The sequence below is a fragment of the Chrysochloris asiatica genome, unplaced genomic scaffold (genome assembly GCF_000296735.1).
Source record: "Chrysochloris asiatica unplaced genomic scaffold, ChrAsi1.0 scaffold00038, whole genome shotgun sequence".
Classification (NCBI taxonomy): domain Eukaryota; kingdom Metazoa; phylum Chordata; class Mammalia; order Afrosoricida; family Chrysochloridae; genus Chrysochloris; species Chrysochloris asiatica.
Window position 1 is genome coordinate 22696188 of NW_006408556.1, and position 11243 is coordinate 22707430.

Below are 11243 nucleotides of genomic sequence, written 5' to 3' on the forward strand. Positions count from 1 at the left end.
TTGATTTCTTAGTGTACTGAATCCATGGCCAAATTGAACACGGTTATTATAAACTATGGTAATTTTGAATTTTTTTTTTTTTTAACTTAAAAGCAAATGCAGTAGAAAAAGATCCCTTACTATTTGGAATCGAATTTGTAACTTACACGTCTAAAATTCTCTCCTGGTATGCGCCAGTTAAATCTAAGCAGATGACATGCTCTTTCTTCACAAAGTACGTTGGATATTTCAGTAAATTTTGTCCTCACATTTGCAAGTAGCTTGACATTTTTCCTTGAGCAACTCATGCTCACAACCAGCTTTAGTCTTCAAATCTGCACAGTTACTAAGGAGGTCTTCATACTCGCAGCTGTTGGCTATAAAAACAAAACAAAAACAAAAATCCCACAAACAACCACAGTTATGTCACCTCAGTATCATTTTCCTCTTTGATAAGAAAGTAATCTTTCAATTAAAAGTTAGTAAAGAGGGTAAGCCTTGGGGATGTAGTTCAACTGTAGAGCACAGGCTTTGCATGTATGAGGCCATGGGCTCGATTCTGGCATTTTGATCTTAGCTAGATTTCCTCTCGGGAAACCCCAGTGTCCTGGTGTGGCACTGTGGATTAATGAGCTAGACTGTAAAGTCAGTTCAAACCTCAAGGTCGGTGGTTCAACCTCACCAGCTGCTCCTCAGGAACCCTATACAGGGTCTCTATGCGTTAGAACTAATTCAACAGCACTCAACAACAACAGCAGCAAAGGAGGGTAGGTAGGATTGGATGAACAAATTAATATCACATTGTCTGCATCATTACTAGACTGGTAACCATAGGGTCGGAGTCCTGGTGTGGCGCTGTGGGTTAATACGCTGGAGTGCAAGTAGGTTTGAATCGCAAGGTAGGTGGTTCAAGCTCACCAGCCTCTTCTTGGAAACCCTACACAGGGTCCCTAATGAATCGGAACAGACTCTAAGGCACTTAACAATAACAACAACAACCATAACGTTAGCAGTTCAACCCATCAGCCACTTTCAGAAACCTTATACAGGGTCACTGTGAGTTGGAACCAATTACAAGGCACACAATAACAACAACAGCATTGCATCTTCAAGGGAGCCTTAGTGCCTTAATGGGTTGTGCATTGGGCTTAATGTAAGGTTAACCAATGGGTCTGCTGTTTGAAGTTCTTGAGCTACATATGTAGTAGACTTCAGCCTACTAATTAAATCACTATTTAAATTTTGGACTCAGTGATTTGCCAATAAAAGTAATAGACCTACTTTCCTCCCTCAGCAAACTGAGTAAAGTGGCTTCATTAAATGTTTAGGGGACTGAATGTGGTAGCTGCTATCCATTGGGAGCTATTTAGATATAAATTAGTCTAAATTAAATAAGAATAAACATTTATTTCCTTTGTCTCCTTAGCCACACATCAAGTATTCAAAGTCCACTTGTGGTTAGTGAGTACCTACAAAACTTTGCCACATCTCATGCCATTCCATTAGGCAGCAGTGCTCTAGAATTTGATGTCACCAGGCTTTTCTTTAGGTTAAGTGAGTGATCTTTATTGGAAGATAAAGAAGTGAAACAAGGAGAATACGCCCCACCCCTTTTACTAATTTTACTTGAACATTCTCCAGGAGTTTGAAATTAACCAAAATATCAAACTAAGCTTCTTCTATTACTGAAGTGCCTGCTATTTCTTGGGTATGGCTTTCCTATATGGCGTTGTGGATAAAAGCACTGGACTGCAAAGGTCAGATTCAATGACAAGGTCTGTCATATGGAAACCCTATACAGGGTCACTCTGAGTCCCAACCTACTTGATGGCACTTAACAACAACGTAACAAATACTGATGGGCCTACTATTTCTTGGGTATAGCCTTCCTGTGTTGTGCTGTGGGATAAAGCTATGGGATAAAATAACAACATACCCTCTCTCAATCTAGGTGAAATGGCTCAGTAATTCAAACCAAAAAAAGAAGGTGTCAACCTGGACTCCTTCCCTTCTACTTTTTGCCAGCACTCAGCAAGCACAGATAACAAACACTGGCTGTTCTACTTCCTTACTCTCAAACCTGCCAATTTTTAAAATTCATTTTGTCAGTAGTACAGTGAAAACATTTATTTTAAAAAACTCCATGTTATTTAACAATTTCCTAGTGACTTTCATCTAATTGTTTCTTATTACTACTGTCCGAGTCCTGTTATGGTGCTGTAAACTAAGTATTGGACCAAAAGGTCAGTTTGAACAACAACATTGGAGCTTCACACTTACCAGCCACTCATTGGAAACCCTACACAGGTTCTTCTCGATAGTTGGAACTGACTCCACAACACTTAACAACCACAACCACTGACAGAAAGGTCTTTACAAAACTCTATTCTAATTTTGTCACTCTTCTGTTTAAAATCTTTCTATTGCCTGCTGTCTGCTAACAGAATAAACTCTTTAGTGATTTACAGCTTTGGTATCACCAATATTATGAATTATGGTTACACATCTGAGTGTAAACGAATACTAATTAAAGGTGAATGATTATGAAAGGAAAAAGTTTCAGACTGTATCAATTATATTGTGCATGTTATTTTAATAAAGGTATCCCAAGAACAGAAAACTGAGAGCTATTTTAACTTTTTCCATGACATAAATGAAATATATGACATGTATTCTATTCTCTTCTTTTGCTACCATTTCTGAGTTTGCTGAGCTAATAATACTGCATACAGATTAATTTCTGAAATTAAAATTTGCACAAAAATCACTGTTGAGCTATAAATCGAGATCATTTCTTAAATTTAAACACTGTGATTTTAATTACACTATTTGTTGGTATTATTAAATGCTGTCAAGTCGGTTTTGACCCATAGCGACTCTGTATAGGGTTTCCGAAGAGTGACTAGCGAACTTGAACCACCATCCTTGCAGTTCAAACCAACTTTGCAGTCCAGCACATTAGCCCACAGTGCCACAACAAGGCTACAATTACAGGATAGGCAGTGGGTTTGGGGTCGTGGGATGGAAAAAGGTGAGGAATTTTCAGCATACAGTCAAACAAAAGAAACAGCAAGACCTAGTGTGTTCTCACAGGTTTAGATTTATTTATTTTGCTTTTTCAAAATCTTTGGTAAAGTGATAATGCTCTTGTTAAGTGCCGTTGAGTCAGTTCTGACTCATCAAGACCCTATATGGGGTTTCTGAGGAGTTTTTTAACCATCAACTTCGCTGTTTCAAAAGTCATAGGAATTTTGATTAAACAAACTCTTTCACCTGGAACATGGCCACATATGCTAATGTTAATGGACCCAGCATTGTCATAAAAGTACATTGATGTTTCACTATGTTGCATATGTTGTTGTTGTTGTTAAGTGCCTTCGAGTCGGAGCCGACCCATAGCGACCCTGTACAGGGTTTCCGAGGGTGTAAATCCTTACGGGAGTAGAAAGCCTCATCTTTCTCCCGCGGAGCGGCTGGTAGTTTCGAACCACTGACCTTAAGGTTCGCAGCCCGATTCGTTACCACTACGCTACCAGAGCTCCTTATAGTAATGCATTTTTCATTATCATTAAGTAGATCACTGCAGTGTTAAAAATATCCACTTTAACAGATAGTCTGTTGAGTAGTATTTTTAGTTTTGGCACAAAGCTATTGCTTAAATTAATTACTTTCTTTTGTTGTTGTTGTTGTTAAATACCATGGAGTCGGTTCTGACTCATAGTGACCCTGCACAGGGTTTCCAAAGCTGTAAATCTTTACCGGAGCAGAAAGCCTCATCGTTCTACAGCGGAACAGCTGGTAGTTTCGTACTGCTGACCTTGAGGTTAGCAGACCTATTCGTAACCACTATGCTATTGCTACCAGAGATTAGTTAATCTTTGGGGGAAACTATAACAAATTGTAATAGCAATCTCTATTTTAATTAACGTCAAACTTACTGCACAGTCCATTTTCACAGTTTTCAGGGCAGCTGACACAGGGTGCTCCTTCTTTGTAAGGGGTAGTCTTTAGTTTGACATTATTGCCACTGAAATTTGATTAAAAAGATGACATATTTTTTAATGTGCACTTTAGTTTATGCCTCAAGATTACTACCAGTCACTTAAGACACATAATTTTGTTGAATGGTTTATGTCAAAAAAAACTGAAAACTTAAAATTCCCAATGTGCAATCCCACATAGGAAAAAGTTTCATACACTGGCCAACTGACTTAACTACAAACCCACAGGTTTCGGAACTGAAATAGGATAAAAAGGATCCAGTTTTCAGAATATAATCACTCCTTACTACCCTCAGGGGATTGGCTCCAGCCCCTTAATTCCCCACACCCCCCATTCCAAAATTTGCCCATAGCTCCACACAAATACAATGCAAATACTATGTAAATAGCACTTTATCTTCTCTTAGCCTTTGAGATACCTTTGACAATTGCTCCCCTCCCTCCAAATGGAGCCTGCAAATAGCAAAGTCCTGTCCAGATATATTTCAATGTTGCAAAGAACAGTAGCTTCAAGTTACCATGGCAATATAGCCTAAGGAGCCAGATAGGGGTAAAATGTAACTACTAGGGAGGCAAAAGAAGCCACTGGGGATAGGAGGTTAGAGTTTGTAATAGAATATTCAATGTTACAATATAATTTTATATTTAAATGATGAAAAGTAGTATAATTTTTATTTTATATGACAGAGAAGGTCTATTGTATTTTCCAAGATCATAAAGAAGGCTTTGTGGCACAGTGATTAAGGGGCTTATGCTGCTAACTTGAGGTTCAAATCCACCAGCTGCTGCAAGGGAGAAAGATGTGGTCCTCTGCTACTGTAAACTTTACAACCTTGGAAAGCCCATGGGAAAGTTCTATTCTCATAGGGTGGGTCTCTGTGAGTCAAAATTGACTTGACTGCAGTGGGTATTAATTTTTTTGATAGTTGGGTGCATCAGGAGAGGTCCTAGGTAGATTTTTGATTTCTAAAGGTGGTGTGGGGAATATATATTTTCTTTTCAGAAAAGGAAATATTAGTTAAAATAGAAGAAAAAGCAAACAAAGGTTTGAGTAACACCAGTCTCCAGGATGAATGAGTTTACAGTGGTTAGTAGTGGACTAGTAATAACAAGGTTAGCGGTTCAAGCATACCAGCCACTCCTTGGAAATAGGATCACTGAGTTGGAACTGACTTGATAGTATTTAACAACAATTGACCATTTTCAATTGAACTGCCAACTGCAAGACTGATGGTTCAAACCCACCAACCACTCCTTGGAACCCTGCATAAGGTCACTGTGAGTCACAACCTATTCAACATCACTTAACAACAACCTTCCTCCTGTTGCAAAAAATTAAAAACTTTAAAGAAATTAAGCACACACACACGTTTATCTTCAACACATCCATAAACATTATCATGGATAATTTTAAATGCATTATTTGAGGGAGGGAGTGTTTTTAATTATAAATCACTATCCTAACTAAGGATTTGTTGAGAAGTTTTCAATGAAAGATTTTCAGAAGTGAAAAGAAAGAAAGAAAGATATAGCCTCTCTCTGAACTACTTGAAATAAATTAAAAATCTTTTTAAGCCTTTCTGGCCCAAGATTTAATAATTTATAATGACAACAATTTTAGGTAAACAGAGACATCTGAGCAAAAAAAACAAAAAACAGTAGAATCACAGTATATCACTCCCTCTTTGCTACCTCACCCTCTGATCTGGCCTAACCATCAAGGTATCTAGAGTCATCAAACTCTGAAATTGTGCATGTAGCAAGAACTGCTAATAACAAATCTAGAGAATTGTACACTATATATGCTCAGATTAATCCTGAGGCTAAGGAAAGGTAATTGAGAGAAAATGCAAATAATTTTCTACATGAAAAAGAGGGAGTTTCAAAATTTTACACTTGTTGTTGTTAGGTGCAATCAAGTCAGTACCGACTCATAGTGACCCTATCGATGCACAAGAGAATGAAACACTGTTGAGTCCTGGGCCAACTTCACAATTGTTGCCATGCTTGGGCTCATTGATCACTTTGCCAATCCTCCATCTCGCTGGGGGTCTTCCTCTTTTTTTTCTGACTCTCCACCTTACCAAACATGATATCCCTCTCCAGTGACTGGTCCCTCCCGACAATACGTCCAAAGTATGAGAGACAAAGTTTGGCCATTCTGGCCTCCAAGGAGCACTCTGGCTGCACTTCTTCCAACACAGATCTGTTTGTTCTTTATGGTAGCCCATGGTACTTTCAATATTCTCCTCCAACACCATAATAACTCAAATGTATCAGTTATTCACTGTTCAACTTTTGCAGGCATATGAGGTGATTGAAAATACCGTGGCTTGGGTCAGAGACAGTACAAATAATTTTCTACATGAAAAAAGGAAGCTTCAGAATTTTACAGTTGCAACTAGAAATTGGTCTTTTTTCTTAGAGTTGAATGTGTCTCATCTTAGAAAATATTTACCACAGTTCTTCCTTAACTTAAATATGTTGTTTTTTTCTGGTTTATGAGAGATTTTATGTAATAAATTACAAACTGACATTAAAATTATAGTCAATAGTAAACTCCAAGATGTATACTTACGCAGGACAATAGTGGCAAACATAAAAGTATTTTAACATTTCTTGGTTGGGACAGAAGGCGATTCCACATCCAACACGGAATGATGAATACCAGACAACCTACACACCCATAAAAGTATGATACAGTATTTAGAGAAGAGGAAAAATGTTTTTAAAAATACAATGCAAAACCAAAAGGTTGTTGGTGTAGTTTGTTTATGTATAGCTTAGGGTGATATTTAAATTATTGACTCAAAATCTCAAATGAAAATTTTTTTAAATTTTAAATATTCATTTACATTCACTACGTTATCCATTTAAACTATGAAAAAAAAATCACAGAGTATGTTTCCTGTCTAAGAGTTTCACGTATCATTAACAAAAATGGGTCTCAGAAGGTGTCATCCGTGTGGTCAGACTCCTCTGGTCATTTAGTAGCACTTTGTTTATACTAACTGGACTCTTTCCTGAGTTGAGGATTGGGATCAGTCAGCATCTGGAGACGTTTCCTATGACAAGACATTTGTGGAAGAGGTATTTCATTCATTCTTCTTACCTGAGTATAATGGCCAACAGCTGCATTAGGACTTTTTGACCCTATACCATAGACAAAATCTCGACTCTCATCATACCAGTTTTGGATTGCATTTGACCAGGAAGTAGGGTCACTTGACATATAAAGATTCTCACCACATTTTGTACCTAAAATAAATCATAAGGAAAGCAAAAAAGCATGCAATGACAAAATAACTCTATATATACTAAGAAAAATTACTGCCTTTCCAACACAGTGTCTACGCTTGCTGTTGATTGTTGTAGTTGCTGTTGATAAGTGCTGTTGAGTCTATTCCAACTCATAGTGATTCAGTATAGGATTTCTGAGGAGCAGCTGGTAGGTTTGAACTGTCGATCTTGCAATTAGCAGTCTAGTGCCTATCCTACAGAGCCACATCAAGACTCCTTTTTATTGATTAATACATAAGAAATGTATCTCAGCTCCTTATTTGCTATAAAGTTGGATAAAAGTGAAGACCAAAACCAACATAAAAAGCTTTGAGTAGATGATGTTCTCTTGCCTTCAAAATGCCATTCCTGTGGACTTGGTCAAAGGTGCATTCCTGTACAAGTGAAGGTGTTCATATGTGCAGGCCTCCTGTGCTCTTAAAGCACCTCCTCTTACAATTCCTTTCCTGTGCTCACCTTCCCTTACCAAAGATTTTTCCAAATATAGAAAACTGGTTAAATGATTATGACTTTTTGTAAGCTTTGGCAAAAGCCTGAGTCAATTTGAAAAAAAAAGACTCAACCAAGAGGCAAATTACACCAGAAAACACAAAACATTTATCCAAGCTTATAACTGTCATTAAGACAATTCTGACTCACAGTGACACTGTAGGATGAGTAGAGATGGCCCTTAGGGTTTCTGAGATGGCAAATCTTTAAGGGAGCTGACTGTCTTCCTCTTTCTCCCATAAAGCAGTTGGTGGGTTTGAACTGCTGACTATGGTTATCAGACCAACATTTATCTCCCAGCACCATTAGTATGTCCAAACTCTTCTCTGAGGACTAGGCAATATGTGTCTTGTAGCCCCCAAACATTTCCCTAATTTTTTTTTTCAAGTCTTATACTTGACATTGACATTTGGTTGGCTTGAAATATATTGTATAATGCTGCTTAAAGAAAATATAAACCTCCTGGGCTAGCTTCTTTAACTAAGAAAGAAACTAAGAATCTCACAGCAGACTTGGATAATATTCAAGACCATTGATTTAAATCTTCTACTGAATGCACAGTCTTCCTTCTTCATAATTTCTTTATAAAAATAACATGAGAAATATTTTTAAAAACATGCAATTAAAAAGTTGGAGTTGCTTATGTGCATATATCATTCTTGATGATATAAAATTTTAAGTGAAACATGTGGGAGTTGTAACTTCTTATTTTTTTAAGTTCGACTTGCTTATATGCATATCAATCTTGGTAAAGCAAGTAAATTTTTATGCACAGTGAAACGTGGGAGTTGAAACTCCTTATTTTTCCAGGTCTTGCAAGTTTTCCACCTTTGACATTGTGCTCTATTTAATGGATAAGATTTGAGTTTTTCTTCTTTGATACATTTCTGGTTTATAGAGTTTCCAACTTTCACAGGATCATGCATGTAAGTTTTTTTTTTGTTTTTTTTTTTTTCTTAGAGCTTTTGTTGCAAGCACTGTAGGGTAAGCACTGGACTGACAACCATAAGACTGGCAGTTTGAATCTACCAGCCACTTGGTGGAAGAAAGATGAAGCTTTCTACCCGCATAAAGATTTTCAGCCTTGGAAACCCTATACAAGTTCACTGTGAGTCAGAACCAATTCTATGGCAGTGGGTTTGATATATACATATGTTTTTTGGCTTTGGTATGGTAGATTTTATGTCTTTCAATTTTTATTTTTTGGTAAAATATAGTATAGTATTGTGGACTTTTGGTGTGGTGCTGTAGGATCAGCACTGGACTTTGAACCATAAGGTCAGCAGTTCAAACCTACCAGCTGCTCCTTGGAAGCCCTAGACAGGGTCACGATACGAGTCATAATCAACTTGATGACATTTAACAACAACATAGTATTGTAGGCATCCAGTATATGCAAATAACTTGACAGTTTGAATAAGTAAAATAAATTTTTTTTTATAATAAAAAATAAGTACAAAATAAATTGTTGTTGTTGTTAAGTACCTAACATCCCCAAAATGCTAATCCTGATGAAAAAATATGCTAAAAATATTTTTAAAACAAAGTTTAGAGCAAGAATAGTACAATACTATTCAATATGTTTATGAATTATATAAAAAAATATTAACAGCCCATAAGATTCCAAAACCCAAAAGGTTACTATCACATAAAGGGCAGTGGTTTCAAACTCAAAGGCTGGCTTCAAATTTCCAATATATGACACAGTCATTTCTGGTTGTGTTCTTGGGTAAATTATTTTTCCCCTAAGCCTGTTTTCTAATCTTTAAAATAGAAAGAACATGGTCTATGACATACTATATTCATGAGCTGATTGAGAGGTACTGTGTGTGAGATTGTGTAAAATCTGAACAACAAAATGCTACTTCTTATAATTATATCGCTCCATAAACTGACTTTAAAAAGACAGCAAGATAAGCAAAAGGCTTCACAATCTTTTCTTCATTCAATATCATAGAAAGGCCCGCTGTTACTTTATGTGGTCATTTATTGGACATATAGGTACTAAATTACATACTGGTCTTGCGGTCCTCTGGATTACTGTGTTCTAAAGTGCACTTGTTTGCCCACTTTTGAGCATTTGTTGTTGCATCTCTGCTCCATTCCTGTCATGAGGGGAAAAAAAAAATCAGATAGACTTAATGATTTAACCATAATGAGATGTAAACTTTATAATCAGGTTGATATATTGGTTTGCAAGATTTCAAACTTCTGTAGAGGTATCCTTCAGTTATCATTAATATTAAATATTTATGTGTGTGCATGTGTAGGTTATCTATAACTACCCATTCCAGTTCCCACATAAGAAGAAGTCATAGGTAATGTGTCTCAGAAGATGAAAAAATCTACATTTGTGATTTCCCGTAATGGTCCCACTATAAATCCTGATAAGATGTCATTATTTTTTCAAGGTGGTCTAGACCATTCTGGTCTCTTTTGTAGCCCAGAACACACATAAGGAAGAGACCTGAATTTTACAAATATGCCCAGTGACGTAGGCTGTCATCTATTCTAACTTACAACATTGATCTTAAAGGAAAAGATAATTTCTTGATCCTAGACTATGAACTGTTGTTAAGTGTCATCGTGTCAGTTCTGACTCATATTGAGCCTGTGTAGGCTTTCTGAGTTGCAGCTGGTGGATTTGAGCCTCGGATTTTTATAGATAGAAGTCCAAGATTATCCCTACAGTGCCACACCAGGACTAGTAAATAGAAAAATATAATTGTTTCATACTGTATGACAAAAGATTTGGCGTCTCATTCTACTACCCCAACTTAATAACCTTGCAACCTTGAAAAGTTATTGAACCATTTATGAAATGAAAATAAGAAACTCTATCCTGCCCATGTAACAGTTTGAATACAATAGAAAAGCAGAGCTAGAACTCTGTAATCCACAGTTAGTTGCAGCGGTGTGCCATGTAACTCCCTGATGCTTTTACCATTTTCAACATGTTGCTGGCAGACGGAGAGACTCCTTTCCTTAGTTCATTGTGTTTGTTTACAATCTCCTTTTGGACTGCTGGTTGGGTGGTTAACAAAGCAGTAAAAGCTGGATCCTAAAGAGAAATAAAATTAGAATTATTTTCAATATATTTGAAATTTGCAGTTAAAAGTCAATAAAGGGAACGAATATAATTTTTTAAAAAATTGTTCAAGTCAAGCCAATACTGTTATTGTTCAGCGCTGTTGAGCTGCTTTTGACTCGTAGAGACCCTATGGATGGTTTCTGAGGAGTGGCTGGTGGGTTTGAACCACTAACCTTACAGTTAGCCATCCAGTGCTTATCCTACAGTGCCACACCAAGAATTACATATAATTCAGAACCAAAGCTATAATCTTTAAATAGTCTTTGTAGCGTAGTGGTTATGCATCGGGCTGCAAATCTTAAGGTCAGCAGTTCAAAACTACCAGCCGTTCAGCGGGAGAAAGATGAGGCTTTCTGCTCCCATAAAGATTTACAGCCTTGGAA

General features: G+C 36.9%; 1 protein-coding gene across 1 annotated transcript in view; it reads right to left on the bottom strand.

Annotated features, from left to right (window-relative positions):
- Positions 1–228: 228 nt before the first annotated feature.
- The window catches only part of CRISP2 (cysteine-rich secretory protein 2), a 15154-nt gene continuing 4139 nt past the window's right edge, over positions 229–11243 (bottom strand). The window contains exons 2-7 of the mRNA XM_006860538.1: positions 10714–10830; positions 9787–9874; positions 7093–7238; positions 6559–6656; positions 3918–4006; positions 229–356 (exon numbers count right to left, since the gene is read on the bottom strand). Of these exons, the coding sequence (XP_006860600.1) occupies positions 229–356; positions 3918–4006; positions 6559–6656; positions 7093–7238; positions 9787–9874; positions 10714–10830 (666 nt within the window). The remainder of the gene's footprint in view (positions 357–3917; positions 4007–6558; positions 6657–7092; positions 7239–9786; positions 9875–10713; positions 10831–11243) is intronic.